We start from the raw sequence: 20,415 nt of genomic DNA on the forward strand, positions 1-20,415 counted from the left end.
ACCAGCTAACAGGTCTTTCCCATTCTTTAGTATAGTACTTGCTGTATCTCCCTATTCAGTTTCATATGTGGAATCTGGCTCCTCTCACTAGACTGTTGGGGATCGCTTTCTTCTTTGTTCTGATATTTCACTTGTTGGCTTCACTTACCAGTTTTGCTCAGGATGCCTTCATAATAGTTGGATTAGTTCATTAGCAACCTGCAAAAATTACATCCCTAACTATAAACATTGCCCATATCTCCCAGTTCTTCAACCTATTCACAAGGATATTGTTATTAGTGACATTTTCAAAAATGCCTTTTTGAAATCCTCATATATGATATCTGGTTGCATTTCTCTGATCTGCTGCTGTTTTTTGTTGTTACTGTTGCTGTTGTTGTTTTTATTCACAGAAGTATAAAGTTTCCCAGTGAATCTTTACGTGTTCCTAGTAATTTTTACTTCTTTTAAAGTAGTCATGTACCACCCACTTAATCAGTCCTTGGCTTTTGTTTGTCCAGTATATGATTGATGTAATTTTCTTTATTTCTCTTTTTGAGAAGCAAGACAACTGTCCCTTTTAATCTTTTTTTATATAACAGCTTTCTTATGATACAATTCACATACCGTACAACTAATCCATTTAATTCAGTGGTTTTTAGTATATTCACTGATACATGTGACTATCACCACAGTCAGTTCTAGAACATCTTCATCACCTCAAAAAGAGAGGCCATTCCTTTAGCTCTCATTCCCCCATCTCCCATATTCCTTAGTTCTAAGCAACTGCTAATGTCCTTTCTGTCTCTGTATGCCTTTCATCTTTAACACCTGTCTTCTACTCTGGGATTTCCCAGATACTAATGAGAATGGTTTTACTAATTCTCCAAGTCTCCAAGTGTACAGTTTATCTGGTTAGGAGACATGAATTCATTTAGAACAACTAGATACTTATTCCTCTGTCTTAAACAAATTTGTTTTACCCTCTCTGATCTGAAAAGTACTTTTCTGAATTTATTCACTGAACATATATTTGAATACCTTCTATAAGCAAAGCTTTATGCTTAAATGAGTAACATGGATTCTGCTCTCATGAGGTTTATGTCTAGAAAAACATTCCCATTCCTAAGTATAATTGTCAACAGACATTTCAAAAATATGTGTGAGGTGTTTTCCTGAATGCTGGAATTGTAAAGGGGAATAAGAGGCTGTTGTGAAAGGGAGACTATACTATGGTGTGTTAAATGCCATAATAACATACAAGATATTGTGGGAACAAAGTAGAATATTCAGGTCTGTCAAGGACTAGGGGTTGTCAGACCCTACAAAAGAGGCCTGTCTTGCAGATTTGTTTAGTAGTTTCATAGGTAAATGACCAACATAGGGAATAGTATGTTTAAAGGCCTTGACAGTTTTTTGAAAACAGTATTCTTGCTCAAGTGTCAAGTTTAATAGAGGGCTTAGCAAGAGAAGAAGTGGGTTGATATCCTGTTATGGAGGGCTTTGAATGTACTGCAAGGGAGTTTTGGCTTTGTTTTTGGTGGCATTAGGTTTTTGAGAAGGTAAGTAATATGATCAGGTCTTTTCATTACCATATATTATAAGCAGTAAAATGGTAGCTGGGTTGGCAGAAAACTGTTGTTAGGGAACCAAGTGTTAGAAGTTACTATAGCATGAACAGTCTAGATGAGATGTTAGAATCCTCAGCATAAATAGTGGCACAGGAAATGAAAAGAAGAGGTTGAAATTCAGACTAACAAAGAATGGATGGCATTCTTTTGAATATTTATTATGGTACAAATATTGAAAAAAGTCAAAAATCACTCTCAGCTTTCTATTGTAAAAGAAAAGACACTGGAAAAGTAAGGGGTTTGGGTTGGAAGGATAATGAGTTCAATTTTATATTATTTTGTGAGACCTCATGTGAGGTAGCTGTGAAAATCTGAGACTCATAAACTAAGCAAGGACTTTTAATGAGGATTTAGAAATTATCCACATAGAGATGTTTGGAGAAAAAGACATACATAGTATCACCCAGGAAAAGGGTACAGATAAAGGAGGAGGATTAAAACAAAATAGTGGGAAAGAGAGCATGCCTATGGATAAACTAGTGGAATAGACTGGAAATGAGGAAAACTGGGAAAGTGCAGTATTATGAAAAACCAGGGGGCAAAAGGGCTGAGATTATATAGAAATATTGAGTTGGATAAGAGCTGGCAGAAGGTATTTAAGATTTGCTTACAAATTATGTAGAGAGTTGTATAATGTAGGTTCTTGATAATTGAATGTTCATAAATGGAATGGATTTTGTGGAGCTCTTCTGTTGATATTGTGTGTGTGTGAAGGCTGTTTTTTTTAGAGCAGTTTTCGGTTCACAGCAAGATTGAGAGAAAGATACAGAGATTTCCCATATACCCCCTGCCCCCGCACATGCACAGCTTTCTGCATTATTAACATCCCCCACCAGAGTGGTGCATTTGTTATAATCAGTGAACCTACATTGACACCTCCTTATCACCCAAAGTCCATAGTTTACATTAGGATTCACTCTTGGTGTTGTACATTCTATGGGTTTGGATAAATGTACAATGACATATATCTACCATTATAGTATCATTCCGGGTATTATCACTGCCCTTAAAATTCTCTGTGCTCTGCTTCCCTCCCTGCCCCCAACCCCTGGCCATCAAGTTTTAATATATAAAATAAAAGGGATTGCTTAAGCTTAGAACAGAAGACTTGAAAAATTTTACACTGAAGGTGGCTTTTTTTTAATCCATGTATTTGCCGTTCCCAAATGAAACTATTATTAAGGAATTTCTAATTTTCCTATTTCTCTGCTTTTGCCACAGATAATTGGCCTTTTGAATGTTTTCACACCACAGAAATCCCTAGAAGAATTTCAAGATGTGTAAGTGTGATAATTAAAATTTTGTTAATACATTGTTCTTCGATTGTTACTGTATACTTTAGCTGTCATATTTTTTCACCCGTGAAGTTACATAGTCATGGAGCTCATGGATGCAAATCTTTGTCAAGTGATTCAGATGGAACTAGATCATGAAAGAATGTCCTACCTTCTCTATCAGATGCTGTGTGGAATCAAGCACCTTCACTCTGCTGGAATTATTCATCGGGTTAGTAGAAAAAACTATCATATTCTTTTTCTAATCATAGAGGTATAATTCATGTAACATAAAATTAACCATCTTAAAGTGTACAATTCAGTGATATTTAGTGCATTCACAACATTGTGCAACCACTACTGATACCAAATTTCAAAATATATTCATTGCCCCAAAAGAAAACTGCCTACCCATTAGGCAGTAGCTCCCCACTCCCCTCTCACCCCAACCCCTGGCATATACCAGTCTGCTTTGTGGTGTCCATGGATATCCCTCTTCTGGATGTTTCATATATGTGGAATCATACAATATATGACCTTTTGTGTCTGGTTTCTTTAACTTAGCATAGTGTTTTCAAGTTCACCCATATTGAAGCATATATCAGTAGTTCATTCCTTTTTATGACTGATTAATATTCTGTTGTATGTATTTACCACATTTTGTTTATCCATTCATCCATTCATGGACATTTGGGTTATTTCCACCTTTTAGCTTTTGTGGATAGTGCTGTATGAACATTAAGGTACAGGTATTTGAGTTCCTGTTTTCAGTTCTTTGGGGTATCTACCTTGGAGTTGAATTGTTGGGTCATATTTAAGTTTCGGAGGAACGAACAAACTGTCTTCCACAGTAGCTACACCATTTCACATTCCCAGCAACGGTGCACGGAAGTTCCATCTTCCCCAAATCTTTGCTAATGCTTAATGACTTTTTCATTCTAGCCTTGCTAGTGAGTATGAAGTGGCATCTTATTGTGGTTTTGACTTGCATTTCTCTAATGACATTGAGCATCTTTTCATGTTTGTTGGACGTTTATATATCTTCTTGGGAGAAATGTCTATTCAAGCTCTGCCCATTTTTTAATTGAGTTGTTTGTCTTTGTTGTTGAGTTATTAGAGTTCTTTATATATTCTGAATACTAGACCCTTATCAGATAAGTAATTTGTAAATATTTTCTCCTAATTTGTATGTTGGGTTTTTTTTACTTCCTTGATCTCTTTTGATATGCAGATGTTTTTACTTGATCTCTTTTGATATGCAGATGTTTTTACTTTTCGTGAAAATCAGTTTATTTTTTCTTTGGTTGCTTGTCATTTTAGTGTCATATGTAAGACTCCATTGTGAAATCTGAGGCCATTAAGATTCACCCTTAGTTTTCCATCAAGAGTTTTATAGTTTTGGCTCTTACATTTAGGTCTTTGACCCATTTTGAGTTAATTTTTGTATATAGTATGAGATAAGGTGCCAACTTCATTCTTTCACTTGTGGAAATCCAGTTATCCCAGCATCATTTATTAAAGAGACTATTGTTTTCTAATTGAATGGTCTTGGCACCCTTATTGAAATTCAGTTGGCCTTAGACATGGTTTTATTTTGGGACTCCTGGTTCTCTATTCCATTGGTCTTTGTGTCTGTGCTTATATCAGTACCACATTATTTTGATCACTGTAACTTTGTAGTAAATTTTGAAATGGGAAAGTATGAGTCTACCAACTTTATTCTTTCTCAATATCATTTTGACTATTCAGGGCCCCTTGTGATTCCACATGAATTTGAGTATCAGCTTTTCCATTTCTGCAGAAAAGGCCATTGGAATTTTAATAAGGGTTTCATTGACTCTGTACATTGCTTGGGTAGTTTTGCCATCTTAACTATGTTTAGTATTCAGATTCATGAACACAGGATGTCTTTCCATTTACTTAGGTTGTATTAGTCTGTTTGGGGTACCATAACAAAATACCACAGACCTGGCTGGCTTAAAAAACAGAAATTTATTTTCTCACAGTTTTGGAGGTTAGAAGTCCAGGACCAAGGTGCAAATAAATTCAGTTTCTGGTGAGTTCTCTCTTCCTGGCTTGGAGATAGCTGCCTTCTTGCTGTGTCCTCACATGCCCTTTCCTCTGTGCATGCAGGAAGAGAGAGCAAGCTCTGGTGTCTCTTTCTTTTCTATAAGGACATCAGTTCTTTTGTATTGGGGTCCCACCCTCATGACTTCATTTAACCTTAATTACCTCCATAAGGGCCTGATCTCCAAATACAGTCACATTAGGGGTTAGGGCTTCAGTGTTTGCATTTGGGTGGGGAAGAACACAATGCAGTCTGCAGTCTATGACAGGTCTTCTTTTATGTTTTATAGTTTTCAGTGTAGTTTTAATTAACGTCCTTAGTTAAAACCTTTTCCTAGGTATTTTATTCTTTTGGAAGCTATTATAAATGGAATTGTTTTCTTAATTTCTCTTTCAGATGGTTCATTGCTAGTGTATAAGAAACACAACTGATTTTTGTGTGTTAGTCTTATATCCTGCATCTTTGCTCAGTTTATTCTAATAGGGTTTTTTCCCTACAGTTTGCTATATATAAGATCGCATCATCTGCTCAGTAGTTTTATTTCTTCCTTTCCAATTTGGGTACCTTAAGTTTCTTTTTTTGTCTAGTTGCTCTGGCTAGAACTTCCAGTAAAATGTTGAATAGAAGTGACAAAAGTGGGCATCTAGTTTTATTGTTTATCTTAGGGGAAAGACGTTCATTTTTCACCATTAAGTGTTATATTACCTGTGGGGTTTCACTCTTTACCTGTCTGAGTAAGTTTCCTTCTGCATTGGAGTTAATCACATTTTGCAGTTAGAGGGTACAGACTCCAAAAGACTACCCTCACTTCAGACTAGCTGGCTGCAAATTTGGGGTCCTCACAGCCACTCCCAGGTTCAGTAATTCACTAGAAAGATTCACAGAACTCCAAAAAGCACTACACTTAAAAGTTTTATTACAGCTAAAGGATACAAATTAGAATCAACCGAAGGAGGAGATGTATAGGGCAGAATGTGGGAGAGTCATGGAGATTTCAGTCATTCGTCCTTTTCCTCCCAGCCACAAAGTATGAGAATGTGTGTGGGGTATTGCCAGCCAGGAAAGTTCACTCCAAAGTTTTTTTTGCTGCTCAGTCACATACTGCCTGCCTGGCTGACTTTTGTCTCCAGCACTTCCTAAGGTTCACACTAATACCTCTACTCTCCTGTTTCTCCAGAGGTTGGAACTGACATGTGTCCCAAAGCCCCAGTTATAAATCATGTTGTTAGACTGTCCTGTGACAGAAACTCCCAGGCAAACAAAGACACTGCTGTCAGTCAGACATTCCACTGGCCTAGAGATCACCTGTAGCTGAGGGCAAATACCACACGTGTCTTTACATAGGACACATACCTTCTATTCCTGGTTTAAGTGTTTTTATCATGAAAAGATATTGGATTTTGTCAAATGTATTTCTGCATCATTTGAGATGATCATATATTTGTTTTTTCCTTGATTCAATTAATGTAGTATATTATACTAATTGATTTTTATGTATTGGATTACCCTTGCATTCCTGGGTAAGTCCCACTTGGTCATAGTGTGCAATCCTTTTGATATGCTATTGGAATTCTTTTGCTAGCATTTTGTTGTGAATTGTTTGCACCTGTGTTCATATGTGATCTTAGCCTGTGGTTTTCTTTTCTTGTGATGTTTTTGTCTGGATTTGGGATCGGGGTAATGCTGACCTTGGAATGAGTTAGGAAGTGTTCCTCCCTCTTCTGTTTTTTGGAAGAGTTTGAGAAGGATTGATCTTAATTCTTTTTTAAATGATTGGTAGAATTTGCCAGAAAGCTGTCTGGTCCTGAGCTTTTCTTGTTTGAAAGATTTTGATTATTGATTTACTATCTTTACTTTTTATAGATATGTTTAGCTCTTCTGTTTCTTGAGTCAGTTTTGGTAATATTGTGTGTCTCTAAGAAGGAAATAATCTGTTGTCCATTTCATCTGAGTTATCTAATTTGTTGGTATACAACTGTTCATAGTATTTCTTATCAATCCTTTTTGTTTTATAAAGTTGGTGATAATATCCCAACTTTTAAAATTTATTATTAATTTCATTTATAAATTTATTTATTTGTATTTTCTCTCTTTCTTCTTCCTTAGTCTAGATAAAGGTTTATCTATTTTGTTGATCTTTTTAAAGAACCAGTTTTTGGTTTTGTTGATTTTCTTTATTTTTCTGTTCTCTATTTTGTTAATCTCTACTTTAAGCTTTATTATTTCCTGGCATCATCTTGCTTTGGGATTAGTTTGCTTTTTCTAGTTTCTTAAGGTGGAATGTTAGGTTATTGATTTGAGATGTTTCTTCTTTTTTTTAATTAATGTAGGTGTTAACAGCTATAAAATTGCCCTCCAAGGTCTGTTTTTTCTGCATTACCTAAATTTTGGTATATTCAGTTTTCATTTTCACTCATCTCAAAGTATTTTCTAATTTCCCTGTGAATTGTTCTTTGACCCATAGATTAAGAATATTAATTTCTACAAATTTGTGAATTTTCCTGTTTTCCTTTTCCTTGATTTCTAGCTTCATTCCATTGTGGTCAGTGAAGATACTTTGTATGATTTCAGTCTTTTTAAATTTATTGAGACTTGTTCTGTGGCCTAACATATGATCTATCCTGGAGCATGTTCCACATGTACTTTAGAAAGATAATGTATTCTGAATTTTTGGAGGGAGTATTCTATATATTTCTGTTACGTCTAGTTGGTTTATAGTGTTGTTCACATTCTCTATTTCTTTATTGATCTTTTGTTTAATTATTTTGTCAATTAGTGAAAGTCAGTTACAGAAGTTTTCAACTATTATTGTGTAACTGTCTGCTTGTCCCTTTAATTATGTCAATTTGTGATTCAGGTGTTTTGGGACTTTGTTGTTATGTATGTGTATGTTTACAGTTGCTTTATCTTCTTGATGTATTGACCCTTTTATCAATATGTACTTTGCTTCTTTGCCTCTTGTAACAACTTTTGACTTACAGTCTGTTTTGTTTGATACTAGTATAGCTGTTCCATCTCTCTTTTGGTTTCTATTTGCATGAAATATCTTTTTCCATTCTTTCAACTTGTTTATGCCTTTGTATCTAAAGTGAGTCTCTTGTTTACATAGCCTACAGTAGAATCATGTTTCTTTTATCCTTTCTACCATTCTCTGATTTTAGTTGGAGAGTTTAATCCATCTACATATAAAGTAATTAATGATAAGGAAGAAGTTAACTTCTGCCATGTGCTATTTGTTTTCTATATGTCGTATCTTTTTGTTCCTCGGTTCCTTCATTCCTGCCTTTTTTGTGTTCAATTGCTTTTTTTACAGTGTACTGTTTAATTCTTTTCTCATTTCCTTTTCTGTATATTTTTCAGTTGTTTTCTTAAAAGTTACCTTGGGGGTTACAGTTAACCTCTTCAACTTATAACAACCTGTTTTGAATTATTACCACCTTAGCATCAATAGTATACAAAAACTCGGGCTTCCCTGGTGGCGCAGTGGTTGAGAGTCCGCCTGCCGATGCAGGGGACACGGGTTCGTGCCCCGATCCCGGAAGATCCCACATGCCGCGGAGCGGCTGGGCCCGCGAGCCATGGCCGCGGAGCCTGTGTGTCCGGAGCCTGTGCTCCACAACGGGAGAGGCCACAGCAGTGAGAGGCCCGCGTACAGCAAAAAAAAAAAAAAAAATAGTATACAAAAACTCTGCTTCTATACAACCTGTCCTTACCCATTTATGTTGCTGTTACCACAAATTACATATTTATATATTGGGTTCCTGTTAAGGTAGATTTATAGTTGCTTAATGCATTTGTCTTTTAAGTCATATTGGGGAAAAAATAGGAGTTAAAAACCCAAAATACAATAATACTGACCTTTGTATTTACCTACATAATTACCTTTACCAGTATTCTTTATTTCTTTATATGACTTCAAGTTACTGTCTAGTGTCCTTTTATTTTCACCTGAAAGATTCCCTTTCGCATTTCTTGTAGGGCAGGTATACTAGGAACAAACTCCCTTAGCTTTTATTTATCCCAAAATGTCTTAATTTTTCCTTCACTTTTGAAAGGTATTTTTGCTGGATATAGAATTTTTGTTTGGCATTTTTTTTCTTTCAGCACTTTATATGTGCCATTTCACTGTCTTTTAGCCTCCATGATTTCTTTTGAGAAACCATCTGTTAATGTCATTGAGAATCTCTTGTAATTGACAGGTTGCTTCTCTTTTGATGCTCTCAAGATTGTATGTCTTTTGGTGGTTTGAGTTTAATGATTGTCAGTGCAGATTTATTTGCTTTTTATCCTTTTGGGGTTCATTGAACAGTTTGAACTTGTAGATTCATGTCTTTCATTAAATTTGGACGTTTTCAGTCATTATTTTTTCAAGTATTCTTTCTGCCCGTTTTTCTCTCTTCTCTCCTTTTGGGATTCCCATTATGTGTTTGTTGGTATGCTTGATGGTATGCCGTGTCTTGTTTTCCTCAACTTTGATGTTTCGTTCCAGGCAGAGTAAGTTATTTATTTGGCTTACAATGGTTTCAAGAAATGCTGTCTGTCTATCCCTGGACTGGGGTCCAGTACTAAGAATGCAGGCTGCTTTCTTCAAGGACCCCCACCCACCCAGCCAGCCAGGGAGATGGGTAGGGCAAGGGCTAATAAAAACACCACCCATAAATATTTTCTATTGTTTTTAAGTTGTTTTTTTCTCGATTCTGTGTTCACTTGGTTGTTGTAAACCTTTGACTATTTTCACATTTCTGAAAAAGTTTATTCTGATCTTCTGTGGAGCTATCTGCTTCTTTGCCATTTTTGCTGATATCACTGCCTTTCATCATATTCTTGTGGCGATATATTTCACTGATTTATATAGATTAATATGAGGTTATTTTTGTTCTTAAATGAAGCAGTATATAAAATATCCTGCTTTTATTACCAGTTACATAAAATTAAGTATTCACCAGTGTTGTGTTTCTTATATATTCTGAAATACTTTATATTTTTGTACTCTGTTTTTTAACTACTTTATTGCCATATAATTCACATACCATACAATTTACCCATTTAAAGTGTACAATTCAGTGTTATTTATTATATTCAAAGGTTGTATAACCATGACCACAGTCTAATTTTAGAACATATTTGTCCCCCTTGAAGAAATCCTGTACCCATTAGCCTTCAATTTCCATTCTTCCCTGACCCCTTTAACCTCAGCCCTGAGAACCACTAATCTACTTTCTGTCTCCATATATTTGCCTATCCTGGACATTTCATATAAATAGAATTATGTAATATGTGGTCTTTTGTGGCTGGCTTCTCTTACCTATCATAATGTTTTCAAGATTCATCCACATATGTATCACATATCAGGTATCAGTATTTAATTTCCTTTTATTGCCAAATAACATTTCACTATATGGATCTACCACATTTTGTTTATACATTCATCACTTAAGGGACTATCACTTAAGGGATTATTACCATTGTCTATCATGAGTAATGCTGACATGAACATTTGTGTACAAGTTTTTGTGTGGGTCTATGTTTTTGTATTTTAGTTTTAATTCTAGCTTATTCTTTGAAAGTGTTGCATCTAATTTGAAAGGAATTTCTTGAAAAATTATTTAATTCAGTGGAATTATATCTTCATTCTATGCTACCTTGTATCAAATAGCCTAACTCAAAAAAGGAAATAAATACATAGTTTGTGCTCAAGTTAACTATTTTAAACTAATTATGTATCTGAGATATTCAGGCTTATCTTTAGTTATCATTCTAATTGAATTGCTTTGTATAATATACAAAGCAATTATACAGATATACTGCTATAATATTATATGTAAATGCTATCTTTAAGCAACATAAGAGAAATCTCTTTAGATGGGAGAGTACATTACTTTCCTCATCCCATACTCTATGTTGTTACAGGCAAGTGAGTTAGACTTCTGGGTTTTGTTTTTGTTAACTTTGTCCTATGGATCAGGAAAGTAATCTGCAACCATGGATGTTAATTTGATTATAGTAAAGTAACATCTTCCAAATAGAAAATTTTCAAATTAATGAGGGTAGCGGGTGGGTAAAACAGACATATAGATCAAATGACAGAAGATTGAAAACAAAAGAAACAGTAAGAAGCAAAAAAGGAAACATTAAATTACAGAAGACCAATATATAGCATAATTTGTAGATGTGATTACCTCTTCATTAAAAGGTCAGATTTTGACCTACACACAAACCCACCACCAACATGTATATGTTTCTATAACGCAGACAGTTGTAGCTAACTCCCAAAGGCTGAGAGCAAAGGTTTTGGCAAAGATGTACTGGGAGAATACAGATGTGAAAACAAGGATATCTCTGTTTAATGAGGTGAAGTTGAATACTGTTATAAACCGTCATTTTGTAAAGATAAAGAGTATAATACACTTATTCGGATAAATAACTGTGAAGAACTTTATACGTGGAGTAGTGTTGCAGTATGCCAAGCTTAAAACTGTAGAAAATAGAAGAACTGCACGAACACAATGATAGTTATTGGGATGTTCTAACATACTCCATTAGTATAGACAGATAAAGTGTTTAAAGTACAACTATAGAAAATTTACACAGTAAATTTTAGCTAATTAGAGACATATTAGGGTCTTTTACTATGATGAAAAATATGCCTTTATCTTAGATCAGGCTGTTTGGGAAGCAAACTCAAGGATGGAGATATATTGACATGTAAGAAGTTTAATGGGGAGTCCCCTCAGGATCAACATCTGTGGGGAGTAAAGGAAGTAAAAAATAGACATAGGGGAAAAATTGGATGCAATCACTCTAGAGGCCTCAACTGGTGACTCAAGCAGACCTTGGTCTTGGAGAGCAGACTTTGGAAAAAGTGGCTCTCTGTGGCTGAGGGCATTTCCTGGAGAGAGATTTGCTGAAAACTGTCAGTAGTCAACACTGCCAGCCCCTGGAAGAATGAGTGCCTCAGTCCTAAACCCAGGCTCAGAGCAGGTATCACAGCAGCCACCATAGGCCACCCCTGGTGCCATTTGTTCCTACTTCTTTCATACGGTAAGCTCTGGAAACTGTTTTTCCAGGATTTTATTTGATGTCCGTTTCTTGAGCAAGTTCCAAGAAGTGTAATGGGAGAAACCATAGCACCCATTTCTGTAGCTGGTCTTGAGGCCACAATTGATACTCACCTCTGTGCTCTACTCCGAAATTCCCCTTCCCCTTACCTACCCTCTCTGCTTGTCTGAGATTACTTGCTTGATAAAATAACCTGAGCTTTCGTCCTTTAGGGGTTCAGTACAAGTCAGGATGGGGGATGGAGTTCTACATATTTGCTCAGAGATCCAAGCTAAGCTGTATAAGCCTCCAGCATCTAGATAGTTGCTGGTCCCTGTGTCAGGGGAAGAAAAAGCCGGGTGGAATGTACTGGGTCTAAGGCCATGGGCAGAACTAGTCATAAGGACCTGCCTTATTGTAAGGGAACTGAGAAGTGGGGGGAGGCAGACTTCAGAATGGTCTGTGCCATTCTGCTCTGCTTATCAAGCATTCCTTTGCTTCCTTTATTCCACACCTAGTACCTAGTCACCCCCTCCTTAGGGAAGATAATCCAGAGTCCTAGCCTATCAAGGCATTTAGTGCTAAGTGATACATAGTAATCTCTACATTAATCCAGATATTTCTCCTTTTGGTCCAGAAATATTAGAACTAAAATGACCAAATTATCTGGTCACTTGCATCTCCTCCCCCTCCCCCCATTCTCTAGATATGGTGGTCAAACAGGGTCAGGGTAACTACAATAAACAATCCCATTTGGGAAGTTGAAAAATGCAGTCGTTATTTATTTGTAATTTGTAATTCTGTTGTGTAGACATTGTTAGCGTCCTTTTGCCCTTGTGGTGGGGAAGACTACTCGTTGATTAGGCCCTGAATCTGATCTCTGCAAGGAGCACTCTGTCCACTCTTCTCTGTGGTACCTGGCTCCACCCTGTGAAGAGTCTTTTCTGCTAGCCTTCTTGAGTATATCTGAAGTGGGTATTGGAAAGTGTGTTCTCATTGGGGGCTGCCCCTGTTTCACAAGTTCCTATCTGTTAAAGATTGGAGGCCCAAGTGTCACTTTAAGACAGTCCTTAACCTGGACACTATTGACATTTTGGATGAATAATTCTTTCTTTTGAGGGGCTCTCCTGTACATTGTAGAAAGTTTAGCAGCATTCCTGGCCTTTACCCATGAGATGCCAGTAGTACTCCCCAGTTGTGACAACCAAAAATGTCTTTAGACATTGCCAGATATCCCCTGGGAACAAAATTGCCCTGATTTGAGAACCATTGTTTTAAGGCTAGAACAGTCACAGGCTTAAGGAGTTCTTTTTTTTTAAATGGTACATCTCTCTTAGAAACTCAGGAGACTTCTTATCTTTTTAATTACAGTTCTTTTCAAAGCACATCTGGTAGCTCACTGGCTCTATATTCTTGGACTTAATGTCTACCTTTATGTTTTCAGGCCTCTGTTGGCAAGTCTGAGGTATTTTCATCAGTTGAAAGATTTTTCAGGTCTTCTTCCATCAAAGGCTTTCAGAATTGTTATGTGAAAATGGTGCATTAGAAACAAATTCAAGATATCAGTGGCTCACAACATTTATTTCTTGCTCAGGGGTCTGCAGGTTGGCTGTGTGGCACTGCTCCAGATCATGGGATCAGGTTCAGGGTTTGTTTCATGTCCAGGTTTTAGCATCCAGGCTGAAGGAGTGCCTCCCTGGGGCCCATCCTTTTCTCATGGTGAAAGAAGGGCAAGAGCCAAGCTAAATCAATCAAGCACATCTAAAACTTCTCTTCAGATTTGATGAACATCACATTTCCTCACAGTCCATTGGCCAGAATTAGTGTAGGCCCATCAATAAGGTGAAGAAGTATATTGGGTTAGGAGGCAGAGATATTTGCTGAGCAACCCACCATTTTTTCTTTTTTATTTTCTTTTTTTTTTTTTCTTTTTGAAAGGTCTAGTAGCATTTAGCTTTCCCAGAATGGCAAGGCCTTGAAATTCTAGATTCTCTGTTCCCTTTTATTTCTTCTTGTGAAGTGGCCAATTCTTTGATTTGTAGCCAATAGCCACCTATACCCACTACTAAAGTTTTGCTTTTCAATCTCCTTCTAGAGCAGGGGTCAGCAGACTTTTTCTGTAAAGGCAAGGCCAGATAGTATATATCTTAGGTTTTGCAGATGATAAGATACAGTCTCTGTCACAGCTTCTCAACTTTATCATAGTAACACAAAAGCAGCCATAGACAGTAGGTAATGAGAGTGTGACTGTATTCTGATAAAACTTTCTTCACAAAAACAGGCAGGCATTAATTTGCCAACCCCTGTTCTAGAGCTCAAGTTCATTATGCAAGTGCTGTGCCTTCCAAGTTATTGTAGGTGACAGTGTCATGAAATGTCTTGCTACTCTATAACCTGGATCACCTTTCCAACCTTTGATATTAGTTTCCCTGCTGCCTGCTGCTCAACTACTAAGCTATGATCCTGTGTTTATAATAGTCACACCGTACTCCTATCATCAATTTCAGTGTTAGTCAGAATAGACTAGTGTAACGGAAAACATTCTTAGGTGTCTCTTTTACTCTAACACTACTACCATAATGCTTCTCACACCAGATGAGAGGTAGTTTTTCCCACACCAAACAGTTCTCAGATTCTCTGGACACCAGCCTGGGTATCCTACAATTTTACTCAATTCAATAGCATCAGATCCTCCAGGTTAAGGGCTCAGTCCCACAAGACTGCCCCAGCTTCAAATGCCAGTCATAATCCCAGGCTATAATTTGGAGGTTCCCACAACCCCCTCCTCAGATTCAGTTAATTTGCTAGAGTGGCTAACAGAACTCAGGAAAACATTTTACTTTCTGGATTACTGGTTTATTACAAAGGACGTAACTCAGGAACAGCCAAATGGAGAGATGCATAAGGCAAAGTATGTGGGAAGGTGCACGGAGATTCCAAGCCCTCTCTGGGTGCACCACTCTTGCAGCACCTCCATGTGTTTACTGGAAGCTCTCTGTACCAGTCCTTTTGGGTTTTTGTGGAGGCTTCATTACATAGGCATGATTGATTAAATCTTTGGCCATTGGAGATTGAACTCAGTCTCTAGCCCCTCTCCCCTCCCGGGTGGTCTGGGGGCCGGTGGGACTGAAAGTTCCAACACTAATTATTTTGTTGGTTCCCTGGCAACCAGCCTTATCCTTTGGGACTTTCCAAAAGTAACCTCATTAAGTCAATTCTGGTGTAGTTGAAAGGTACTTCTTATGAATAACAAAAAGCACTCCTTTCACCTTTATTGCTCTTATCACTTAGGAAATTCCAAGGGTTCTAGGAGCTCTGTGCTAGTAATTGGGACAATGACCAAATATAGTTTTCGTATTATAAATCACAATATCACAACTAGGTTATTAACAAACACTTGAGTTTTCAGTGGCTTAACACAACCAAGGTTTATCTCCCACAGTATGTGTCCAGTACAGGTCCTAGTGGAGTGAGGACTGTGCCATACATAGATGCTCAGCAGCTCAATATCTAGAATGTTACTAGTCACCAAAGCAGGGCAAGAGACAAAAGGATGTTATGCACTGGCCCTTCTATTCTTGATTCCCACTCACGTCCCATTGACTAGAATTAATCACAGGCTGGAAAAATGTGGGAGAGAAGGTGGAATATTGTTAGTCCATTACTTCTGTCACACATTCATACAAGTTCAGTTATTCTTCAGAGGTGTAGATAACAATGCAACTTAAACATGTGTAGAAAGGTACATCTTGATATGCAAGGATGAATTTCAGATGATATTCTTTTTGGACAGTTTCTTTTCCTTAACAAGATGTCTATTTTTAAAAAATTGTATTTTGTTCTTAATCTTTCCAAAATAAAGTGTTTAAAGTTGAAATCTTACTTCTAGACTAGAATGCAGTAGTATGAAGAGCCATTAATCATTAACCAACGCTATAGACATTGAAATAGTATCAAGGCTCATAATATTTATTTTTGAACATGCATTGTTACTTTGCAGAGATATTGTATTTTGGAAATAGTGACAACGTATTTACAGGATAGTAATAATGAAAATTTTCATTTTCTGTTTCAATAAGCCTGTTGATATCTATTTTTAATTTGATAAAACCTATAGATTACATATCACCTAACCCATCCATGATTGCATGTCAAAATATGCTAAAGACAGCATACATGCTTCTCTGGATATAGACATTACAAAAGTAATTATTATCTTTCAGGCCAGCTTTATTTTGTGTTACATCAATCACTGGTATTCAATGTATGTGAATCATACTCCTGCTTTCCTTGGTCTCTTGGTTCATAATAGAATTCATGGGAGCTAACATGGGAGCTAACAAGTTCATGGGTTGAACTTGAAGCCATGAGTGTTTATGCTGCTGCCTTTTAATGATCATAGCACATAATTCGTTGAGGTTGGGTTCAGGTGGGAAATTCTTCACAAAGACATTATTTGGTAGCATCAACAGCAAGTAATTTTATGGATTAGTGGCACCAAGACAATGGTGTCCTACCTCAACTAGCAGTCAAAAATTTGTACGATTTCGGGTGGGAAATCAGTGATGGAAGGACTGACTTTGATCCTTTAGAGTTGAACGTCTGCCAGTTTGAAAGGTCAAGTGACACGTGCTTGGGTTGACATAGAATGGCCCATTGTTGGTATATATCTATATAAAGCTTGTTTTGACTTTAAAATGGGATCTTTTAAAAGCTGAAAATTTAGTATACAAGTGCATATAAATGCTAACTTATGATTCTCTCTTACTTTTACCGTAATAGTTCTTACGTGAGCTTTGAGATGCCTTTCCAAATTGCTTTCACACCACTTGATTGAAAGTTTCTAGCTAATCATCATTTCTAGCAAATAAAGCATTACTAACTTCTAATAACTGTATATATTCATAAATTAAAAATGCCATCAAGCTAATTTCTCAGATTTGCCTATTATGATGAATCTGTGCAGTGATAACAATTACAGTGAGAAAAATGAACAGTAACCATGAATTGTTTTATAAGTGATCTCATAACTTGTGGACTGCAAAATATTTGTTTATATCATAGCAGCCATTTTTTTTATTTTTATTTTTGAAGGACTTAAAGCCCAGTAATATAGTAGTAAAATCAGACTGCACTTTGAAGATTCTTGACTTTGGACTGGCCAGGACTGCAGGAACTAGTTTTATGATGACACCTTACGTAGTGACTCGCTACTACAGAGCACCTGAGGTCATCCTAGGGATGGGCTACAAAGAAAACGGTCAGCAAACACTATTTACTTGAAATACTGTTCTGATTTATTTGCTTTTGTTTATCAGATTTCTTATGTAAATACTTAAATTGAAGTGCATAGAGTTAAATGTATCACTGTATGAAATGATGTTTATCAGGAGTTTGAAAGTAACTACAAATTCTGTCATAAACGTTTGGAAAAACTTGGGGCCCCTGTTTATTTAAATACAAATATATAATCATCAACACTAGCATTAGATAAAGAATTTGTTGCCATGGCCCCTGTAACAGAATATATACCATTTTCTTGCCTGTAACTTGAAAATGAGCATTCTAACATGGGCTCAAGAAATCTTAAGTTTGCATTAATGATATTTGCACACATTTCCAATCCCATGACATTAAAGTTAATAGCAGTAGCACTTAGTACAGACTTTAAGGGCTGCAATAATGCTATTCTGCATAGTTGATGGATAATTAATTTAAGGTTGCCTTTCGGAGAAAACAATGTTTCATCAAAGACCTTGTGTCCAGCCTTAAAGAACTCACATTATTATGTGCAAGTATAGTCACTTATATGTATCAGCATTAGAATCAAGGTTGAAGAACATTATCAGGCATGTAGTTCATGAATTTAAAAAAAATTTATGCATAAACATACATATATTTATACTTAAGAAATTTTGTTTATTAATCTCAGTCATTTAAGAGATGAATAAGTCTACACAGGATTTTATTGACTTAAACTATAACTTTTTAAATGTGGTAACTTAATCCAACATACTTACTAGAATAGGACCTAGACATTTTTTCTAGCAAAGAATCTGAAGCAGCAGTTCACTTTGAATCAGGAAACTGTATTCTGGGACTCTTTTTTATAAAAGATAACATTGAACTGAGGATTTTAGCTTAATTTTCTTTTCTGAGCTCATTAAAAACACTTTAAATATTTACTACTATTCTTTTGTTCTTAAATAAACATGCTGTTCTGTTGTCTTACTCTTTATCTAAAATTGCCTTATACCCTGTAAAATCCAGTGAGTTAGATTTAGTATTAGACTCTTTTTTTTTTTTTTTTTTTTTTTGAGAATCTTTGCTTTAAGTGACTGGCATGAAGATTGTTTTTGTATTTGCTGTAAAACCATTGATTGTCACAGATAATGTATAATGTGGCACTCTGTCCTATAATTGTGATCTTGGGAGCTCCCTACCAGAAATTAGCACCAAGAAAAACTGTCATGTAAAGAATTGACATGCTTTCCTTTCTTAGATAAGAATTATATAGATCTACCTTACTTATTGCCTTTTTTTTGGGGGGGGGCCAGGAAACTGAGTCAAATGTAATGCTTAATTATGATAACTACATTAGCCAGCAAGGTTAAACATAAGAACTTCTGCCTTTTAGTAACACCTTTCACCCACCCCCACCTGTTTTAACAACTTTATTTTATACATCTTTTATTGAAAGCCGGCTCAAAGCTTTTTGGAAAGTGTGAGATAATGGAATATATTTAAACTGCCAAATAGACTAAGCAGTTAGACCCTGTAAAACTTGTTTTATGTATGAATCAGGCTTATCATATTCTGAGGAAAGTCTTCATTAACTCAGACAATATCTTCTCTCATGCTTGCAGCTTTTGAAATCTGTTTTAAGATGTTTTTCTTAAGATTATGTGCATAAGTAGTGTCCTGAATATTTAACTAAAGCTTGCTATTCTCTATAAAGTCCACAGGGAAAAATTATTTTAATAGATTTTTGCCAAAAAATGAAAACCCTGGAAAAAATTTTTCTCTGAACTGATTTATGAATGTTAACTTTTCCTCTAAAATTTTATCCTTGAAAGTTGAACTATGCCATAAACATAAAAAGAATTGTATGTATTTTAATGTGAAATTTTAGAGAAACTTTAGTTCCACAGGATTTCTAAAATTTGTTCCTAATCTAGCTCCTAAAATTCTGTAATGAACTGGCAGTCTCCTTATGAGTGTATTAGAAAGTACTGACTTTAAGTTCCCAAGTCCTCTTGTATTGGTAAAGGGTATATTTCTAACATCTATTCCTGCCCTTTTCTTCTTTTGCTATTAGAGAATTGGGGCCTTCAAACTTCAAAAACAAATGCAAGTTTCTAAAGCTTTCCTTTCAAATTGCTCATACCCCTCTTGTATTAAACTGCAAGCACCTACTCTTTTTGTCTGATTTTCAAACCCAAAGATATAAAATGTCAGGGTATGTGCTTAGTTTTAATGAAACAGGTGGAGGTCCTCAAATTGCCCATTTCTATGTCTAGCAGATTCTTTTCAGTATTGACTAGAGCTCTCATTTAAAGTTGACAAGGGTCATGGGACTTCCCTGGTGGTCCAGTGGTTAAGACTCCGCATTTCAACTGCAGGGGGCACGGGTTTGATCCTGGTCGGGGAACTAAGATCCTGCATGCTGCGTGGCCAACAAAAAAAAAGAAAAAAATTAAAGTTGCAAGGGTCAGTAAGTCCACTAGGAAATTCTGTAGATAATAAATCTGTGGGAACTTTCAAACTGTATTCAGCCAAAACCAACTTCTTAAACCAAAAGCGTTTTGGTTCTATGGGTTTAAAACACTTTAGGTGGAAAACGTGAAATATGATTCTCTTACTAAGTTTTCTTGATTGATTATTTGTTCGTTCTCTATGCACTTGTTCCTTTTGGGATAGTAGAGTAAATGCAGCATGGTGTTGCCAAGGAGAAAAATGACCTTCAATTCAGAGTAAACATAGCACCTCTCAGAATGAATTTATTAACTCCAACTTGAAAATTTCTGAAGAGCTTTAAATTAACTTTTTAACTGTAATTATTCATAGAAACATTGTTTCTGTTAAGTATTTTAATATACTAGATTATTTCTGCTCATGCTTTTTTCTTTTATTTGACTTAAAGAGAGAGTATAATGCACAGTTGAACCTCAAAATAGTATAAAGATTTTTTTTTTTTAATTTTGCTACCTCGTGTACATTTTCAGCCTTACTTATAAGATTTGTGTTTGGTTCTTTTTCATATTTTATAAATAAATTTTCAGGGGCAAAATGTGTAGGTTTTTTAAATTATGTGATTTCTGTGCATAGCTCTCACTTTAAATTAGATATGTAGTTAAAACGCCACACTTCACATTTGCTTTTGTGAATCAAAGCCTTTTGACAAATATTTTGTGTTTTAAATTAT

General features: G+C 35.9%; 1 protein-coding gene across 4 annotated transcripts in view; it reads left to right on the forward strand.

The window, feature by feature from the left end:
• The window catches only part of MAPK8 (mitogen-activated protein kinase 8), a 109,940-nt gene that overhangs the window by 77,248 nt on the left and 12,277 nt on the right, over positions 1 to 20,415 (forward strand). For all 4 annotated transcript variants that reach the window (XM_082603898.1, XM_082603897.1, XM_082603900.1 and 1 more), the window contains 3 exons: positions 2,832 to 2,890; positions 2,978 to 3,116; positions 17,085 to 17,250. In XM_082603898.1, the coding sequence (XP_082460024.1) occupies positions 2,832 to 2,890; positions 2,978 to 3,116; positions 17,085 to 17,250 (364 nt within the window). The remainder of the gene's footprint in view (positions 1 to 2,831; positions 2,891 to 2,977; positions 3,117 to 17,084; positions 17,251 to 20,415) is intronic.

Source organism: Mesoplodon mirus (assembly GCF_964341445.2).
Source record: "Mesoplodon mirus genome assembly, chromosome: 2".
NCBI lineage: Eukaryota > Metazoa > Chordata > Mammalia > Artiodactyla > Ziphiidae > Mesoplodon > Mesoplodon mirus.